This window comes from Copidosoma floridanum, unplaced genomic scaffold (assembly GCF_036245765.1).
Source record: "Copidosoma floridanum isolate Cflo_tuat_1 unplaced genomic scaffold, Cflo_Japanese_pri ptg000022l, whole genome shotgun sequence".
NCBI lineage: Eukaryota > Metazoa > Arthropoda > Insecta > Hymenoptera > Encyrtidae > Copidosoma > Copidosoma floridanum.
Window position 1 is genome coordinate 6,737,462 of NW_028321899.1, and position 22,160 is coordinate 6,759,621.

General features: G+C 36.7%; 1 protein-coding gene across 2 annotated transcripts in view; it reads right to left on the reverse strand.

Moving 5' to 3' along the window:
• Fur2 (furin-like protease 2) overlaps positions 1–22,160 on the reverse strand; it is a 918,757-nt gene that overhangs the window by 794,667 nt on the left and 101,930 nt on the right. For both annotated transcript variants that reach the window (XM_089595005.1, XM_089595006.1), the window contains exon 2: positions 694–1,012. In XM_089595005.1, coding sequence (XP_089451131.1) covers positions 694–873 — 180 coding nt within the window. In that variant the 5' untranslated portion in view covers positions 874–1,012. The remainder of the gene's footprint in view (positions 1–693; positions 1,013–22,160) is intronic.

Consider the following 22,160-nt stretch of genomic DNA (forward strand, 5'->3'; position numbering starts at 1 on the left):
GTTCTTAATATTTTTTCAAACATTTGATCACATAGGATTGCTTGTTTTTTTTATCACGTATTTTGTCTCTGTTTATAAAGAAAGTACTTTTTTTCCTACTTGTCTTTTGTTGTTCATTGGTTAAAGCTCGACCACCATTTTTTGTATGTTTTGTGTTTGAGTTTTAAAATTAACTCATTGTCCTGAATGCCAGAAAAAAAATATAACTAAGTGTCTTTGTAAATGAAAAATTCTAAATATCATAATATTTTGCATTTTGGAACATAGCCCACAAAAACAAATTCTTTATTAAAAAAACAAAAGTAATTTTGTGCTAACTACAAGTGTTATAAGAAATAATTTTGGTTCTTTTCGTAATTTTTTTTTTTTATTTATTAAATTCATCACTCAATATAATTTCTTATTTTGACTTATCAAAAAACTTTTCATGTAAAAAAATGGTTAGAGAACTACTCCGTTATACTTATTGGGTAGCTATTAAATGCATACGACAAGTATATGTTGATAAGTACATGCAGGAAGACAAATTTTTTTTTTTTCAATTTCTTTTGATACGAAAAGAGATAAAATGAATGTTATGTAGAAGAATTTGTCATTATAAAAAAGACTTTTGTTTTGGAACGTGTTGCATTTATTTCTAAATGAGGAAACAGTAGTAATTGAAAAGAAATTAGTATAAGTGATTAAAGATACCTTTCCATGATTGTTGAAGCCATACTTGGTAGCTACATTAGCTGCAACTTTATCCCCAGCAGGTACATATACAGCAAAGAAATTTAAAAAAATAGGTCTTCGTCGATCATTTGTTTTTGAAGAGACCAACGAAAAATTAATAACATTAAGTAAAATAAATGTAATCACACTAGTTTTCATATTTATTTTGTTTTTGTAATGGATAACGCCTTATGGTTACTTGAATACCTTGATAATCGTCTGGCTAAAGCAACACTTTAAGTTGCAATAAATAGGAACAACTGGAAAATAAACCATTCTTTGTTCTCCATTCAAGTATCTGAAAAAGTAATAAAGAACATCATAGTACTGTCCTTGTTAGTTCAAAGAATTATTAATAAATAAAAATTACAAGATATTAAATTATAATACGCAGAAAAAATTAAATCAATGCTTAGGTGCTAAAAGAGATTCATTTATCACATAATGACAATGGTTGTGATGTTTAAAGCTTCTGCCCTAGGTTATTTAAGCTTTAAGTAGTAGTGGAACTTTAAAACAATATGGAATAAAGCTATTTAAATCAATATAAAAATGAAGGAAACATAATACTTATATCTTCATATTAAATAAGGTATGCGTTATTGCTTGGAATGATAAAATAATTTTAGAACAAACAATTACAAAAAATATGGGTTTTTAGGAAAAATTAAATTTACTGTTACATTTAGAGTTGAAGCTACAAATCGTGAGAACAAGCGAGCTATGACAGCCGAGTCTTTAACGTAACATGTGAGACGATATACCAGGTGGGCTGAAAAATTTGTAGGCTGATATACAGATGGCGTTACTAGGATTAAATCCCCATGGTTTTCAGTTAATACTAACCTTATCTAGACACAAGTAAAAATTTTTCAGTTGTCCAACCGTTGCGCATTGGTTTGCGAGATATAGCATTAGAAGTAAATTAACTTTTATTAGTGTTCGAAAAATGGAAAAAAGTATGATTGAAGCAAAACCATGGTTTGATAAACATTATTCAGACTCTGCACATGTAAAATTAACGGTGGAAAAGTGGTTTGCAAAGTTTAAATGAGGTGATATGAGCATCGAAGACGATGAAAACAGTGGATGTCCCAAAGAGGCTGTCATGGATGAAAACACCAAAAAAGTACACAAATTATTTTGAATGGTCGAAAAATGACATTGATCAAGATAGCTAAGACCCTGATCATATCCAAGGAACGTGTTCGTTTTAGTTTAAAAAAATATTTGAATACGCAAAAGGTGTGCGGAATGAGTGCCGCGCTTGTTGACTCTTGATAAAAAAAAAAAAAAAAATGAGTCGATGATTCTTAGCACTGTTTGAAGATAATTAACCGTAATAAAGCCAAGTTTTTTCGTCAATACATCACAATGAATGAAATATGGATTTATTACTACACTCCAGAGAGAAATTGACAGTCATCCGAGTGGACTGAACGAGGTGAGCCATATCCAAAGCGTACAAAAATGCTGCAGTTGGCTGGCAAGATTTTGGAATCTCTTTTCTGGGATGTGCAGGGTCTTATGTTTACTGATTACTTAAAAAAAGGCTGGACGATAAACAACAACTACTACACTAAGCTATTAGATGAATTGAAGGAACAAATCACAAAGAAACAACCTTATTAAAAGAAAAAAAGTTCTTCGTCATTAAGACAATACACCTTGCCACAAATCAATTAAGACAATGGCAAAATTACTCGAACTAGGCACGAATCTTTATCTACTTTATTCACCAGATTTGGACCCTAGCGACTTTCTTCTGTTTTGGGACTTGAAAAGAATGCACGCTGGAAAAAAATGTCAGACAAATTAACAGCTAATCGCCGAAACTAAAGCTTATTTTGAGGGAAGAAAAAAACTTTTCAAAAAAAAAATTTTCGAAAAACTTATACGAATAAAGACAAATTCGACTAGCACAAAAGCGGGTTAACTCTTTCCCTCATTCTATTTTTTTCTAGATTAGTTATCAAAATTCTTTTAAAACACTCTTAAAGTACTTCAAACAAGCTTTTGTTTCAGCACTGATAAAATTCAAAATGTTGACTCCGTAATGAAATACAGCTGATTTGAGTTAAGGATTCAGACTCAAAGAATCCGTTCCATTAGATTTCTTAAATCACTTCAAACCACTGGAACTCTTGACTGCGAGAACATTTTTAGCTTCATCAGCGCTTAAATTGACAAATATTTAATAAACTGTTATTAAAATCTTACTTCGCTAAAATATATACGTTTCATGAAATGTTATAGCTGAAGTTATAAAAATCTTGATCCTTACAATTTTTTGGTGGGAAATAAGCCGTAACTTCTTATACAATTATTATTTATAACTTTATCAGAGCTTTAAGTACAGTGCTTCGAACGAGCTTTCACAATTATTTCTGTCTTAAGTACGAGCATTTTTCAAAGAATAACAACTGTTTGTTGACTTACGTACAATCTACGTTTAAACGTGAATGAGAAGACATGCGTATCATAGTATTGACTTTTATAAATCATCATGCGTTTAGTATAGAAACCACGTACGAACATAACTTAGAACATAACGTACAAAAAAGACATTTAATATGGCTCTAATAAGTCTACAAACAGTATTGATACATTTATCATCGTATCAATTGGCGCATATATACAGATGGCGGCACTTTTATTTGAGTACTCTTTAAAACCATCCATACATGCCCTTTCTCGATAAAAAATATACTTACGATACACAATCTAAATTCATATATTTTCTATTGCAAGGAAATTTCTTAACAAATAAATAAAAATGAAAAAAATATCCTCCCGGGTGCGGCTCACAATCCTCAAAATCCGTTGAGGTAGTTGTTTCCTAAATCAAAAGTATCAAAAAGGGTACGAAATTTTCAGCAAAACTCATATAAATGTTGGAAGTTTTGTGTACAAAATTTTAAATCGATTTACCACGTAGTTATTGAATATTATCATCATAACATTACTTATTTTTATCACCTTTTAACGTAGGAGCAATGCTATTTAGTCTCATTATCTTAAAAACTATAACTTACCGAGTACCGAATAACAATTGAAAAACTGCTGAAAAATACTGATTGTCCAAAAACTGGTCTCTGTTTGATTTTGAAAGATAACCAATATCACGCATATGACAACGTCGCATTTTTAGCTGATTACAAGCCATATGTAAGTAGATGGATGTATATTTTTACGTACGTATATGTACACGCATAGACATTCACTTTCATTTATTGAGTATAGGATCATACATAAAATCTTTTTGCGATACCTAACGTAACCTTAATATTGTACACATACATATTTGTGCGGCATATGTAGTTAAAAACAACTTCCTTAATTTAAGCTCTGATAAGGTTAAAAATATTCACATACATTGAAGAGTTCCAGCGGTTTAAAGTGATTTTTCGAAATCCATCGGAACGGATTTTTTGCGTCTGAAGCCTTAACTTAAATCAGCTGAATTTTTTGACGGAGTCGACATTATAAATTTTATCAGTGCTTAAACAAATGCCTAATTTGAGAAAATTAAAAGCGTTTCTATAGAGTTTTAATAATTTACACGTGAAAAAAAAAAAGAAATTATAAGCAAAATACCTAATAACCCTCTTTTGTGTTAATCAGATTATTTTTTTTTTAATTTAATTCCAATTAATAAATTGGATTTCGTGCTATTGCCCAAATTTTTAAAAAAAGCTAAATAATAATTAGTATCCCTTAACTTTCGGATGTTTACGAATTTTCTCATACTTCAGCATGTGTGAGGAAAAGAAAACTGTATTCTATAGGTGTGCCTTGAATTTCACTTTTTCTCAAAACAGAGAGCTTTTAAGTGCACATCAAACGTAGAAATGCTCATCTTCGCTATGTAAATTTCTCCTAGTGATCTCCGGTGGTTCGAAAGAGAATGAGCCCCTGGGAAAATTATAGCGTTCTTCATGTAAAGTAGGCAAATACCGCACAACAATTTTTGATAAAATCTTAAAGTCAAACCATAACTTTAATTGACTGTATTAGTAAAAGCTGTAAATAAGTAAAAAAAAGAGTTTATATGGTTTTTCTTGACGAGGATATTTTTAGTAATCATTATTTCATGCATGATGATTTATACAACCACAAAATCGTCTACAGGATTTTAAACTGACGTATACTGCGCTTGCGCAGCAGACGATAAAGAGAATGCAACATGTTTTTTTATTCGTTTACTACATCATTATTACTAATAACATTACTTACGTGGCAAACATTTTTATGAAATACTATATATCATTCTATATAAATATAATTATCTGAATTTATTCTATCTTAATCTACAATTTTTACGCAAGTAACAGGTCAAAATAATGCCAAGTTTTAAGATCTAAGTTCAATGGTACTATATGTGAATTATATTGAAACTTCAGTGTTTTAAGAACTAGCAATATTATCGCCACGTGCACTTCAACAAATTATTTTATCCCCTCAAAACCAACTTACATAGCAATTACGATACAATCAGTCTTGCCTTACGACTCAATGTATAATTAAGGCATGGCTTAATTTGCATTACAATTATTCATATGCTAAAAAAGTAATGTACATCACCTATCAAATAGTTATTTATACTTCTTTACAAAACTATGAGAAATTGTCTTATTACAATGCAGAATTACTGTATGATTTAAAAAGTTTATCAGCAGTATTAATTTATGAACCTCATAAGTGATCATATGATTAAAACATTGTTTCTATAATTCACTTGTGTCATTGTCATTAACTTGCACCAGCAACATATTGTTATATCATATCATTATATATTATTAGACAATGTACATTTATGACGAAAATTAACTATAGTTAAAACGTAGTTTACAGCTTCTGCTGTTAACATCGATGTAAAAGCAAATAGTTGGCCATATATTCATTTTCGACTGAAAGTTTTTTTCTCTTTTACTCAAGAAAAAGTAATGATCTACAAACATTTAAAACCACTCTTTTTACGTCTATAATAAGTGATGTCAGACGAGACGGCATGGAATTTCCCTCAAATCAGAGTTCAGTACTCCAGAAAATCGCAAGCTGTAGGCTGGCGCAACTGGAGTACAGATCGGAAGAGTCTCTACCCCAGTTCCCCTGCTTATACTGACCCTCTTCATGTGATATATGTATGGTCAGTCCAAGCCCGCTTTACGGCTTATACAGCTTATACATTACATATATACCTCCGCATTCATACCATGCCGTAGCCAAGCGGTTTAAATCATTTTCGTTTTTGATGATCATATCTTTGAATTGCACCTGCGATTTTTTTCTTCTCTTTTCTTTAGAGCTACTCTTTTGAAATGTTTGATAAAACAAATTCATGCTTACAACAATTTGATTCATAATTAATTTTTATTTAGATTTTATAAATCAACGGCTCCGAAGAAAAAGCATGAGTTTATTGTGTCAGTTAAAAACTAAGAATACTTGCTGCTTTCTAACGAACACTAATAACGTTTTTTAATAAAGATCAATAACACTCACTAAGGTCAGATACGTAGTAACAAGAGTTGCAATTTTCCTTTTTGTTTTTAGTAATGTTATCAATTAATAAACAAGCACCAACTAAATTTAATCACCTTTAACCACCTGAATCCAGTGAGCTTAAGTGTATTCGTTATAGATAAATAATAATGATAAATAATAAATAAGCATCTTCAACCCAAAAACTTAGGGTACTGAAATCTTTTTGTTTTCAATAAATAATAGCGTTAATTTAACGAGTCAGAGCTTCAATGGCTTAGTGATTAGCATGCTAGCCTCCTAGCCAGAGATACTCATCCGATTTTTATAACTAAAAATCGATTTTTCTGGCAATGTCTGGACCTCCAGAGGCTTCTTTTTCAAAGAAAAGCAAACTCCTGGCCAGCTCACTGGGTTAAGTCACTGTTGGTTATAAAAAGGTGGTCGGTACAGCTACTTATATGGTCTATATGAAAATATCTTTCTATTAAACTTGATAATAGCTGACGTGTCCTTGAGACAATCGCTGCGCCCTGTAAATAGTACCCAGTAGGATGGATGACCAAGTCATCTGAGGGGAACTTTGCAACGGGCCCGCACGAAAGACTCGCACACCGTGCGGTTAGGGCGAAAAGTTAAAAGTAAAAAAGGTCTTTGATATGGAAAAAGCTGAAAAGAGTCCTAGGAATCAAAATACCAATACCAACTTAACGTGTTGCTCTAGTCTTGTCGTCTTAAATTAATTAAATTGTCAATTAATAAACAAGTACCTTAAACAAAATAATTGAGTACAACCAAGTTTTCTCACATTCAAAGTTTTTATAATTATAGTTAATGAACAAAAGCTAATAACCAAATGATCTAGAATGCTGTAGTCTTCCAATTTTTTAATAAATTATAAGTTAATTAATAATCAAGCACTGAACGACAAATGCGCAATACGCTCTAGTGTTTTTGTTTATTATAAATAATGCTTACTATTGAATAAGAGACCACAGTTGAACATTGCATTTTCATCATGTTTTTTTTTTGTATATTATGTTTTGTTGCATAGATATATTGTCACATAAATACTGATGCTCATACAGACAAAGATCAACCTCTATACAAACTTAAAGAATTGGTGAAAGAGAAAGATGAGCGACAAAAGGTTGAAAACATGAAACTAGCACTGATAAAAGATATCGTAAGAGGAATGTCATTAGGTAAAAAAGTGGTAGTGCAAAGGAGAGCAAGAAAAAAAAGAGACACTAGTTGCAACAACCGATGCAAAGCAAACAACGTTAAATGCGAGGTTCAAGAAGGTGTCAATCACAATTGAATTTTCCCGAATATGGCAGAAATATGTAATAAGAATAGGGAATTTTCATGTGCATAGAAAGGGCCAACTTTGTAAGCCTGTCTTATACCTGGCTAGAAGGGAAGAACTAGAAAAATGTTAAAAATAATTTTTTAAGTGATTTTGTATTGGGAGCAGTTTATGTGGTAAGATGCAGATTTAAGGGGAAGGCAACAAACAGTTTTATTATCGGTATGAAAAAGTACTTGTACAACGAAAAATATAAGTTAGTCAACATCTCAGAAACAAAAATTATTAAATATAATATTACAAGTATGGATAAGGAAAACAGAGAGATAAACATCATTTTGTTGTGTAATAGGGGAGGGGGTTAGTAAATACATCAAAATTTTTGAAGAATCTATATTTTTTAAGATAAAAAAATCTGATAATACATAAGCTGTATGGAGAGAATTATTACATTAAGATAAAAAATTTGAGGTGTGGAGGGTTTAAGGATTTGGTAAAAATTTGGGAAAAAAGTGGTTAAGATAGTAGTGTAAGTAATGTGGGTGTACAGGTTGTAAATAGAATAAATAATGAGAGCTTGTGTTTAATGAATGGCATGGATTTGGGAGATTCTGAAGGTAAGTTTACTTGTGTAGAAACGAATGGAAAGTCAGTTATTAATTGTCAACTAGGATATGCTTGACTAGATTAACAGTTTTATATTTGGAAGTAGAATAGTCAGATCATATACTGCTAAAACTATATTACAATGAGAAGACCTTAATAATGTCAACATAAATAATCTAATATGGAAAATATAGAAGTACGTTTTTTTTTCAAGGATGTTCATTCTTTATTAGAGGGAAGGGTTAAGGCATACAAAGCTTAAACAGAAAAACCGATGGATTGTAATATAGACAACATAAAAACGATACAGAACGAACTTAAAAACCAAGTGTTAAATTAAATGGTTAAAAAGAAAATAAAATTGCAAGATAGGAATCAGAAGTATAGAATTTGAAGGGACAGAAAGTGTAAAACTATGAAAAGAAGGTCTAAGAACGAGATTTTATGGTGTAAATTAGGCACCAAGCATTATTATTTGAAAGCGAAGAATTAATTGAGAGAGGTTTGCTGCAAAGTACAAAAAATTTTGGTGATTTACTGGGGGATATAAAATTTAAATTTGTTAAGCGTGTGATTCTATAAGAAAGTAAGAATGGAAACGAGAGTGAAAAAACGCCTTTACATACAAAAAGTCTATTTAGCAGTACGCAAATTAAAAAAGAAAAATGCGGCAGGCTCTGATGGAATCCTAAATAAAGCGTAGTTGTTTGTAGAAGTTAAAAAAAATTAGCAGAAATGATCTTAAAAGTTTGTGAGGAAGAGAAGATTCTGAAAGATTGGAACACACCTATGCAGATTCTGCTGCATTTGAAAGGGGACAAAGATAATCCGAAGAATTACAGGGGGATCTTGCTATTGCTTTTATCATGTACGGTTTATGTAAAAAATTACAATAAGTAAACTGGACTTGGTCCAAAAATATGTTCACAATAAGTAACGTATGTGTCTTAAATCATGTGACACACAGAAGTAAAGTACCTGTTCCATTAGTGGACTTTTTAGTTGTATTCGATATGGTTAATGATGTAATATTATGGAATATTAGTGTCAAAAAGTTTTTAGTCTAAATTTAAGTAAGAAAACTACAGAGTTAAATACAGAAACTAAGGTTAGAATCAGGGATAAAAATATACATTCTAAGGAACTGTGGATTACCAAAAAATTTAAAAAATGTTCCTTGGTGAGTCCAGCTTTCTTCTCTATTTTTATTGTAGAGTTGGAGGAAATTGAGGAAAAGAAACAAAGGAAAGGTGAAAATTAAAAATCTTAGCATTTGGTCATTAATATATGCAAATGATAAAGTATTATAACATTTCAATAGGGATGCATAAAGAATATGATAGATACTCTAAGAAAGTTTTGCAAAAACAGAGGATTACATATAAGCTTTCAAACGACTAAGAATTGGATTTTCAGCAATAAAGGTAAGCAAAACTAGCAAAATTGTACCTTTAAGAAAGGATGTATTGAAGTTGAAAATTTTGAATACTTGGATTTCAAATTTAACAGAAAAAGGGACTTGACATACGATATTGATTAATTAAATCTAAAAGAAATAATGGCAAACAGAAAAAAATGGGAAATAGGTTAAAGAGTTTGCAACGAGGATTTAAAACGAAAATTAATGTTATTTAATTACCTGATAAAGAGTTAAATATATTAAGGGGAGGAAATATTTGGCAGACTGAAATAAAATAAAAAATTTTGAGAAAGTTCAGATAAAATACTCGCGCTGGATTTTAAGGTTGGATTTTTGCATACGAAAGTGCATAGTTATGAAAGAAACCAGAATTGAAAAAAAGAGAGTACACTTCAGTTAAAGAGTCGACTGGCTCACTGTCAACTGGTTAGCTTCGAGGTCCATCTTTTACGTGCCCATTCGCTCATATAACCAGTGACTCGTATATATCATAATCATATGCATGAATACAACAACACTACTACTGGAAGCGTAAAGTTGCGTTGTATTATAGTGACATGTAGTGCACGCAGCCTCATTGTTACGCACCTTGTATGTATACATGTATTAATAAATTATATTGTATGTAAGGATGAATGGATTTACTTTCCCGTTAATTCTAAAACTACAAAATTGTGTAGCATGTTTAAAAATGCAATTAATAAATTGTTTCATTATATTAAAAATCAGTTTATCAAGTTTCTAAAAGAATTAGTTGCAAAATTTGTAAACTTATAAGTCACACTAAAACTTGTATTTAGTGTTGCTTTTATAGCTGATGTAAGGTGACAACATAACTGATCCAAAATCTTAACCGCATTTGTCAGAAAAATGCGATTGATACTGTTGTATTGTTATTTTTTAGTGTATAAAATCATAAATTGTGCCATCGTTGTTCTAATGTAGTGTTTTTGCTATTAACGCAGTTTTGCAAAAATATTGCTCATTGGTTGACCTAATTCGATCAGAAGCCTCTTTAGCTCTTTCCAATGATATAAAAACGCCCCATCAAGATAAAAATGGATCTTTCAACGTCTGTTACCTCTCCTTTAAGGTTTCAGTCAACTTTTGACCAACGTATCCCACGGGAAGATTGTACTCGTCTGACATAGTGTGTTGGTTGAGGCAACCCGAGTGTATTTCTCGAACATCAATAGTCTTGGACTACGTTCAGAAGTGAGGTACAGCGAAAGAGTAACGTAATATCAATTGCTGATTGTTGGAATCAAGACATTAAGGGGGCTCCTACGACTACTGCTGAGGTCAAAGACAAACAAAAAATAAAGTTTAGTTTTTCAATAAACAAATGTGTCTGAAAATCATTATGATATTTTTAATAACGTATGAAGTGGGAAAAATGATATTTATGTGTGCAGTTTAACTTTGTACGAAAAATTAATTATTGTTTTGACCAGTCTAGTGCATACGAGGGTACACCACCAGACGACCAGACCAGACCACCTGTGTTGGTGTAGTATAGCAATGTAATATATAGGTATATGGTATATATATGTCGTGAACAAGTACGTCTGCTACCCACGTGACCTCCTGACCTCCCGGACACTATTTATTTATTTCCATCACAAATATCTCGCTAAAATGGTCCTTTATCCACAATTTTTAATACAGCATATTACAGAGGAAGACTTTATCTACAAAACGTATATATTCAGTCTGCTGGGACTTTTAATTTAGGTTTATTATAAACGAAAACAAATTGTTTTTCACGCTGCCCCATAGGAACACGTGCTAATAGTTACAACTTTGAGCTCGGATTTCTCAAAATTTTGACCCATTCGAAATATAATTTAGACCACCATTAAATTCAGTAGACTTTTATTTACAAGAAATAATATATCTCTGTTTGGGGACTTTCGCGAAGGAGCCCCCTTAATTAAGACAATTTTTACGAAGAACTCGTAGCTGTAAGGTAACATTCAAAATCTTCATCATAATTGAGATTTTAAATTACAATAAGAACTACTACATCAGTAGTTCTGCATGCACTTCAGCAGTCAGTCGACGATGAACAGTCAAACTGTGAACATGTTAACAGAAAAGACAACTAACACGTAAAAACATTCTATTTGTAACAGGTCTAAGATTAAAAATAAAACGCCGAGGTGAAAAGTGATTGCTTGATTAAATAGAAAAAAGTAAGTTCATGTATATAAGTTTCCCTACTTCTATGAATCACCACTCTAACTCAAAACTCATAACATATCTGGAAAGTCAAGACGATTAATCAGTTAAAAAAGCCATGCTACTTCATATTAGCTTTTTAACAAAACCAAAAGAATAATAGAGGTGCTAACGTTAACATGTTCTGTCAATGTAAAATAAGAATGTGAGACTCTTATTGAATTCATAATACTATGATTATGCTGATTTTAATCTCAGTATAACTAGCAAATGGTATGCAATATTGTATGATATATATGCTCATTTTCAGAACTAACGACGCCCTGTTATTAAATAGATATAATTTCCTAGATTTTGCACTTTTAATTGTGATCTATTGCTCCAAGCAAGATAAGTCATTGAAAATTTTTCCAACAGATTTATTCTGATAATGTAACGCTAATTTTTCCGCCAATCATCATGAGCCTGTCGCTTGAGTTTTCACCTTTGTATTGTAGAATACAGCCTATACATTATCAGATAACATTATTTGTATTTCAACCATTGTAGAAAAAGGTCAGAGTAGTTGAAGTAGAGAAGAAAATGATTGTGAAGCTTATCTCTGAGTGAACTGTATGTTTCTAAGCAGGTTTTGACTTAAGATTAACTGATGAGAAACGAAAAGACTTTAGCAAAAAGCTGGAGAAAGAAAAAAAGTACTTTATTATTTCATTTAACGAAAATTCATTAGGTTTAACAAATTTAAACTATATCAGATATAACGTGAAATTAAAGGAAAAACTCTTTTAATGTGCAAGTATCAGATCAACCAAAGTAAGAAACTGAAGATTTTTTTGACACCCAAACTTCAATTTTCAATCGAAAGAAACTAAAAATAAAAGAGAAGCTGAAGTCTAACTGCAGCAGAACTAGGCAGCTTCTGCGAGCGAGCCTTAAGGCAAACTGCTTGCATAGACACTCATCGCCTCCTTTCTTGCTCTCTTACTCGGAGTCAACTGATCAATTGCTTGTACGCTTGTAAGCTTACAATTAGTGTTTTTCAAGGAGTATGCATGCATTTGATTGGGAAATTGGTAACGAATTCCAAAAGCTGACCCGATTGGAAATTCTAGTGGGGCTACCCAGCTCGCTGGGGAAGGGAGCGGGCAAGGTAGGTAGCCATGGTCGGGCCCAGGTTGATTTATCAGTATTTGAAACAGGGCTTGAGGTTAGCACTAGCTAGGGTTTATAGCTGGTTATCTTTCGTCTCACTTTATATCATATGTATATGAAACATATGTAGGTATAACATAGTGGTGGATTAAAGTTTGGAGCTGTTTAAAAGTATTTTTCACAAAGACGTTTTCTAACATCTAAAAAGTTTGATACGGAATTATATTTATCACAAATATTCAAAAATGATTGATAAAGGTAATTGGATTGTAATACTAACTAATAACAGAGTACGAAAACATCGTTTGTAGAAACATGCAAAACTCGATGACTAAGTTTGAACAATTAACTAAATTTACTAGTACTACTACTACTACTACTACTACTACTACTACTACTACTACTACTACTACTACTACTACTACTGCTGCTGCTGCTACTACTACAACTACTACTACTACTACTACTACTACTACTACTACTACTACTACTACTACTACTACTACTACTACTACTACTACTCCCGGGTGGGGTTTTCGCTAGTTTCTCCATACCGGGCGCTTCCCCGGGTGGCGGATAGGGGCATCCTCTTGAAATAAGAGGTGACGATGGGCAGCTGAGGTGGCTCTCTATGGTGGTGGTCGGGGGCTTGGATCGGGGGGCGTGTGTGGCGCTGGCGTGTGTATCTGCGGCGGTGTGGACGGGGGACTAGTGCCCCTTGCCTCCATCGGTGTGGATGTATGGGCCGGCTCTGCTTGTGCTCCTTGTTCTTTGCTTTTTGCTGCTTCCGTGGGTGGCACTCCATTGCTTGATGCGGGCCAACAAAAACTAGCACCCGTCGTGTATAGAAGTAAGCGGCGGTTAAAACATTCTTCTCAGATACATGCATCACACACTCTTACTAAACAAACACAGGGACACTTACGGATTGTTCTGGGTTGCGTGTGGCGGGTCCTTTTCCGGGCTTGCGTTGGGGGCCCGGCCACGGGTGAAGCCGGATGATGAGGCCCGGGTAAGTCTGGGTAACCACATCTGATATGGCTGTACGCCTCATGAACAAAAAAGACGTGGTGGGCCGACTAATCTAGGCTTACTACCACTGAGGAGGCTATATGGCGGCACCTTAGTGCCTTACGCCAGCCCGTTTTGTTGGGTTGTCTGCGTGGTCTCGGGACTGTACGCCTGCCGCTCGTCTCGCTGGGATGATCGTTGTGTACCAACAAATACATACATTACACACGAACACCCTTCTTACACTGGTTACTCAACGCCAGGGCAGTCTCCGCGGGTGGGACTGAGGGAGAGTGGCGACTCCCGGCCGGCCCGAGCAAGTAGCATCTCTCTCTGGTAACAGAGAGGGCTGCTGCCCTGGTTTTAACCCTTTCCAAATGCTTATTTTTAGGAAAAAAAGGGTAGTGCTGGCCTTCGCGGGTCAGTACGAAACTTAAAAGATGCCAAAATGAAAAACGTCGATGTAAAACAGGTACCCCAGGCGGTAACCTCTCTGAGGGAATCCGCCGTCAGTTCCGATCCGGTGAAAGCCCGGGTGACTGACGCAGGCCCCACGGATTCTGGGGGGGGCCACAAAGACGTGTCTCATGGCCAACAGGGACTGCTAAATGTTCCATGGCCTTTCTTTTCAGACAAAGGACGACGAGGAAGCCTGTCGAGTATAGGCACTAACGACACCGAGGTTAGCAAGGTGTCGGTATTTAGCAACCAGACCCAGGAAGAGCTTGCCTCTTTAGAAGAAAGTGCCACTAGGCTCGGAAAAAAGCGACAGCAAGTTGCTGATAAAGTCCAATCAGCAACGAATGACATTACAGAGACGCTAAAACTGATTAATGATAAGTACGGCAACACAGCGAACGCTGTTAAAAATGGGCTCAAAGCGGCGCTTAAGCATCTTCAAGAGGCAGAGGTGCTAAGAGAACGCTGTCTTACTGAAGAAGATTTGTACATGAACGCTTGGAAGTCGTCATTTGAATCCCTGCAGTGGAGGGAAAAAAGGCGAGATAATTTCCGTCGGCATGTACAGAAACGAACCCTGAACACTGCCTTAAAGGAAATAGAACGAAGTAAGAGAAACAGGAGCCCATCGGACAGCCCTGAAAAACGCCAGCATACTATGTCTTTAAAGAAAAAGAAGACAGGTAGTGGCAAACAAGAGGAAATTCCCCTGAATGACAAAACAAGCCAGAAGAAAAAAGTGGACCCCACAACAACAGTAGTAGTAAAGATGGCTGAAAGGGCAGACCTTTGTAACGGTGCTGAAGACTATGAAGGCGAACTTTGACCCCGATAAGGCTAAAGTGGCAGTCCAAAGTGTTGTCACTACAAAAAAAGGAGACATACTTATTAAAGCCAAAGGTGTAGAGAATGCTACTGCATTCTCACAGCAAATTGAAAAGTCGGTAGCCGGACAGGGTACCGTGAAAATGAGCGACAGAAAAGTGACATTAGAGGTCCGAGACCTGGATGCCATTGTAGAGGAAGATGAGGTCAAAGAGGCTTTCGCTAGGACTTTTGGACATCAGAGCCAGGAGCTAGAAGTTGCTCTCTTAAAGCCAAATGCCAGAGGACAGAGGCTGGCTTTAATCAAGGTGGACGAAACAACTGCCAGACAAGTAGAAAAGGAAGGCAGGTTACGAGTTGGCTTTGTAAGCTGCCGAATTCGAAGAAGAATCGAAGTAACAAGATGTTTTAAATGCCTGGGATATGGACACGTCTCGGGCAACTGTAGGGAAGAAAACAGATCCAAGCTTTGCTTCCGGTGTGGAAGCTCAAACCACCGGAAGAAAGAGTGCCTAGGTCCAGCACGGTGCTTCCTTTGCCCAACAACGGACAACAAGCACGAAGCAGGCAGCGGAAGCTGCCCTTTATTTAGAAGAGCCCTGAAAGAGGCCAGGGATAAGGCCCAAGCAGGGTCAAAATAAGGCAGAGAGGCCTTCAGTGGAAAGACAGGCTTATGTGGACCCACGCTGCGCTGGGTACTTTTTACCTATCAGCAAGGGAAAGCATTAAGCTTATAGTGGTGCTGGCTGAGTAGGCGGCCTACTATGAAGCGCTAGACAGGGTGCTGGTCCTCAGGGACCCCGAGTCCTTTTCAGGACTCGAGAGCATCAGCACCTCTAGCAAATGGTGGCGAGTTAGCTCGTTAATGCTGTGAGACGCGATGGTCTCCCTGGTGGCTCCACCCCGAAGTAATGCTAACGCGGTTCCGGGGTGGATCAAAAGCCACGCGGCATGGGGGGGGTTTTAGTGGGTATGGGTGGTCTAATAAAAAAAATCCACCGAGTCCCACACTACCGCTGTCCCTGCGGTGTGCCTCAATGCATTTCCCCTCCCTCCACAAAAAAAAAAAAAAAAAAAAAAAACTACTACTACTACTACTACTACTACTACTACTACTACTACTACTACGACTACTACTACTACTACTACTACTACTACTACTACTACTACTCCCGGGTGGGGTTTTTGCTAGTTTCTCCATACCGGGCGCTTCCCCGGGTGGCGGATAGGGGCATCCTCTTGAAATAAGAGGTGACGATGGGCAGCTGAGGTGGCTCTCTATGGTGGTGGTCGGGGGCGTGGATCGGGGGGCGTGTGTGGCGCTGGCGTGTGTATCTGCGGCGGTGTGGGCGGGGGACTAGTGCCCCATGCCTCCATCGGTGTGGATGTATAGGCCGGCTCTGCTTGTGCTCCTTGTTCTTTGCTTTTTGCTGCTTCCGTGGGTGGCACTCCATTGCTTGATGCGGGCCAACAAAAACTAGCACCCGTCGTGTATAGAAGTAAGCGGCGGTTAAAACATTCTTCTCAGATACATGCATCACACACTCTTACTAAACAAACACAGGGACACTTACGGATTGTTCTGGGTTGCGTGTGGCGGGTCCTTTTCCGGGCTTGCGTTGGGGGCCCGGCCACGGGTGAAGCCGGATGATGAGGCCCGGGTAAGTCTGGGTAACCACATCTGATATGGCTGTACGCCTCATGAACAAAAAAGACGTGGTGGGCCGACTAATCTAGGCTTACTACCACTGAGGAGGCTATATGGCGGCACCTTAGTGCCTTACGCCAGCCCGTTTTGTTGGGTTGTCTGCGTGGTCTCGGGACTGTACGCCTGCCGCTCGTCTCGCTGGGATGATCGTTGTGTACCAACAAATACATACATTACACACGAACACCCTTCTTACACTGGTTACTCAACGCCAGGGCAGTCTCCGCGGGTGGGACTGAGGGAGAGTGGCGACTCCCGGCCGGCCCGAGCAAGTAGCATCTCTCTCTGGTAACAGAGAGGGCTGCTGCCCTGGTTTTAACCCTTTCCAAATGCTTATTTTTAGGAAAAAAAGGGTAGTGCTGGCCTTCGCGGGTCAGTACGAAACTTAAAAGATGCCAAAATGAAAAACGTCGATGTAAAACAGGTACCCCAGGCGGTAACCTCTCTGAGGGAATCCGCCGTCAGTTCCGATCCGGTGAAAGCCCGGGTGACTGACGCAGGCCCCACGGATTCTGGGGGGGGCCACAAAGACGTGTCTCATGGCCAACAGGGACTGCTAAATGTTCCATGGCCTTTCTTTTCAGACAAAGGACGACGAGGAAGCCTGTCGAGTATAGGCACTAACGACACCGAGGTTAGCAAGGTGTCGGTATTTAGCAACCAGACCCAGGAAGAGCTTGCCTCTTTAGAAGAAAGTGCCACTAGGCTCGGAAAAAAGCGACAGCAAGTTGCTGATAAAGTCCAATCAGCAACGAATGACATTACAGAGACGCTAAAACTGATTAATGATAAGTACGGCAACACAGCGAACGCTGTTAAAAATGGGCTCAAAGCGGCGCTTAAGCATCTTCAAGAGGCAGAGGTGCTAAGAGAACGCTGTCTTACTGAAGAAGATTTGTACATGAACGCTTGGAAGTCGTCATTTGAATCCCTGCAGTGGAGGGAAAAAAGGCGAGATAATTTCCGTCGGCATGTACAGAAACGAACCCTGAACACTGCCTTAAAGGAAATAGAACGAAGTAAGAGAAACAGGAGCCCATCGGACAGCCCTGAAAAACGCCAGCATACTATGTCTTTAAAGAAAAAGAAGACAGGTAGTGGCAAACAAGAGGAAATTCCCCTGAATGACAAAACAAGCCAGAAGAAAAAAGTGGACCCCACAACAACAGTAGTAGTAAAGATGGCTGAAGGGCAGACCTTTGTAACGGTGCTGAAGACTATGAAGGCGAACTTTGACCCCGATAAGGCTAAAGTGGCAGTCCAAAGTGTTGTCACTACAAAAAAAGGAGACATACTTATTAAAGCCAAAGGTGTAGAGAATGCTACTGCATTCTCACAGCAAATTGAAAAGTCGGTAGCCGGACAGGGTACCGTGAAAATGAGCGACAGAAAAGTGACATTAGAGGTCCGAGACCTGGATGCCATTGTAGAGGAAGATGAGGTCAAAGAGGCTTTCGCTAGGACTTTTGGACATCAGAGCCAGGAGCTAGAAGTTGCTCTCTTAAAGCCAAATGCCAGAGGACAGAGGCTGGCTTTAATCAAGGTGGACGAAACAACTGCCAGACAAGTAGAAAAGGAAGGCAGGTTACGAGTTGGCTTTGTAAGCTGCCGAATTCGAAGAAGAATCGGAGTAACAAGATGTTTTAAATGCCTGGGATATGGACACGTCTCGGGCAACTGTAGGGAAGAAAACAGATCCAAGCTTTGCTTCCGGTGTGGAAGCTCAAACCACCGGAAGAAAGAGTGCCTAGGTCCAGCACGGTGCTTCCTTTGCCCAACAACGGACAACAAGCACGAAGCAGGCAGCGGAAGCTGCCCTTTATTTAGAAGAGCCCTGAAAGAGGCCAGGGATAAGGCCCAAGCAGGGTCAAAATAAGGCAGAGAGGCCTTCAGTGGAAAGACAGGCTTATGTGGACCCACGCTGCGCTGGGTACTTTTTACCTATCAGCAAGGGAAAGCATTAAGCTTATAGTGGTGCTGGCTGAGTAGGTGGCCTACTATGAAGCGCTAGACAGGGTGCTGGTCCTCAGGGACCCCGAGTCCTTTTCAGGACTCGAGAGCATCAGCACCTCTAGCAAATGGTGGCGAGTTAGCTCGTTAATGCTGTGAGACGCGATGGTCTCCCTGGTGGCTCCACCCCGAAGTAATGCTAACGCGGTTCCGGGGTGGATCAAAAGCCACGCGGCATGGGGGGGGTTTTAGTGGGTATGGGTGGTCTAATAAAAAAAATCCACCGAGTCCCACACTACCGCTGTCCCTGCGGTGTGCCTCAATGCATTTCCCCTCCCTCCACAAAAAAAAAAAAAAAAAAAAAAAAAAAAAAAAAAAAAAACTACTACTACTACTACTACTACTACTACTACTACTACTACTACTACTACTACTACTACTACTACTACTACTTCTACTACTACTACTACTACTACTACTACTACTACTAAATTTAACAGTTCTGGAGTCAAAAGGAGTTCATCCTTTTGACTACAGAATTGTTAACAGTGATAAACGTGTGCTGGCTTACAAACTTAATGGGAGTAATAATGTCAAAATATCTACAACCTTCAGCGAGAATGAGCTTGGGAATCAAAATTTAGATTGTTTCTCTGTTGGTGATGAGGCATCTTGCTCTGAACCCGAAGGTTCTTATTCTGAACCTGAAGATGTACCTAACAAACATGACAATCATGTTAATAAACTGTCTTTAACATAGAAGTTAAGGCAATGGGCTCTTAAGTCTCAAATCTAAAAATCGCCTAGTGATTCCTTACTTAGTCAGCTCAAAAAATATTATCCTAAGATTCCAGTATTATCAAAAACACTTTCGAAAACAGATTATAAATTTAATCTAAAAAAAATATTGATAAATTCAACAAAGATGATGCTAATGATACTTTAGAAATGGTCTTTTTTGGCATTTGTAACCAGCTACTAGAAAATGTTGATGTAAATTTATAAAACGATAAAGAAATAGAATAACAATTTAATATTGATCGATTACGAATTTTAAACGTAAGTCAAAATAAATTTTGGCCTTTTCTTTGTAAAGTTTTCTGTACATATTAGACTTGAAACAAGCCTATTAATGTATGTGTCTACTTTTAAGTTGGTAAACTAAGTTGTATTTACAGATTCCTTAAAGATTTTATTGCACAGTTACAAATTTTATTGAAAAATGAGTTAGTTATCGTTAGCAGACATTTTTGTATGAAAATCATATGTTTTGTTTGTGATAGGCTGACCAGATCATTTTCAAAGTGTATTAAAATACACACAGGCTATTTATCATGTGAGTGGTATGCAGTAAGGGGCAGCTACTCTATACAACTGGTGGTATTTAACAATGAAGAGTGTTGAAAGAGAATGGATCAAATTTTTAGAATAAGGCAAGATCCTGATCATCACTCGTCAAACCAAGAGTCTCCTCTTCTTGCAATCAAAGAAATTGATACGATACAAGATTTTGTATTGGATGTTATGCATCTTGCTTATTTGAGAGTCACAAGAAAATTATTGTATGTGTAGATGAACTCTAAAACTAAGTAACTAAGGGAGTCATTGCTAAAGATATCCCAATGTTTAATTAATCTGTCTAAATCGGTAACTCATAATTTTCAAGGAACTACAAGATCTTTAGGTGACATAAGTAAATGGGAGGCAACAAAGTCCAGATTTTTTGTAGTACAGTGGTCAATTTGTTTTGAAAGGCATTCCTACAGGTATAAAGTATTATCATTTTTTATCACTACACGTGACATTCAAGATATATTCAGTTCTAATTTGTAATACAAATACATAAAACATGCATTGCTATGCATTAACAGGTTTGTAAAAATTTTTGGTAACCTATATTGAAAGGAGAATATTTTTAATGTTGATAGTTTTATTCATGCGGTTGATGATATAAAAAACATGCATTGTTTGTTGAGTAAATAAACTGCATTTGACTTTGAAAGTGCCCTAGGTTTGACAGAAGATTAAATTTGTTGTTGTTATAAACATATGGTTTAGCTGTGTAATAGACTTGAAGGCAGTCTAGAGATAGTTAAGTTTCCTACCTTACCGGTAAGTTTACTTTAATTACATAGCTTTATAACATTATTTTTTTAACAGATAGCTATTACATGAAAAAAATAAGAGTAGATACACATTTTTGACACTTTAAAGAGTAAATAAAACCCCTAATGGGCAAGATTGATTGAGAATTCAAGATAAAATGTGTTATCTAATTGTAAGTTAATTTGAATGAAAGTCTTTGAGCTATCAGAAGATAAAATGAGGCCAATGACCCAATACCTTCACTGCTTCAGTAATTAAATTTTTTTTTCAACATCTTGTTATTAACATTGTGGTGTCGAAAAGTGCTTACTATTGTATATTCATCAGAATAATTTATGGTAAATAAGTACAGAAAAATCAAGTATTTATCATCTGCTGAGCTTTAGTCTCTGCAGCTGAGATGATTTTGTAGTTACTATAAAAACTGGTATACAAAGAGGCAAGCGTGTTTAGGTTACATTTTCAAAAAGTTTCGTGTCGTTTTTGCAGTTAAAATTCAATTAATAAATAATTTCTTTCATTTGTACACGAGAAGGTTAAGTTTCATGTTTTAAATAACCTATTAACCTGTATCTAATTTGACAATCACGTACATTACAAATGAGCACGACATTCTTCAATGTGACAATTTTTCACTTAGCATATGGGTTTACCGAGCCTCTGATTGTTCCTTACTCGTTTATTGTCAAGGATTTTTAAACAAATCAAGTTTATACGTACTACATGACACCTCCACTGAACTGTGATGTTGAAAGCATAAAAAATTTTGTACATATAAGTCCACACCGCAACCAAAACTCACCGGAAAAACATATAGATATATTAACAGTCCACATGCAGGAGAAAAATAAAGTGTAATTTCACGAAGTATTTCAAATAAGAACTCCGTCCACACCACTCAGCCGGCACTGGGGCAACGACACAGTTAATGTATTAGACAACTGGGGTTTTACCACCCACTCACCTTTATAAGCTCGACGAACAGATTCAAAAGCTTGTTGGCCAAGATGGAAAATTTATGCACACAAGCCGGCGGTGACGCAATTAAAGCAATGAGTACCATTTAACCCTTTGGATAACTCTAAGAAATTTCACTGTTCCTTTTCACAATCAAAACTACTCTTTCTGTTTGCTTATTCGACTTATCACTTAGGTCCCCCTAGATGTCCAAATCTAGCGACTTACTTCTGCAAAACTATAGCGCAAAAGCCCTACGTACAAACTTGGCTACAAGT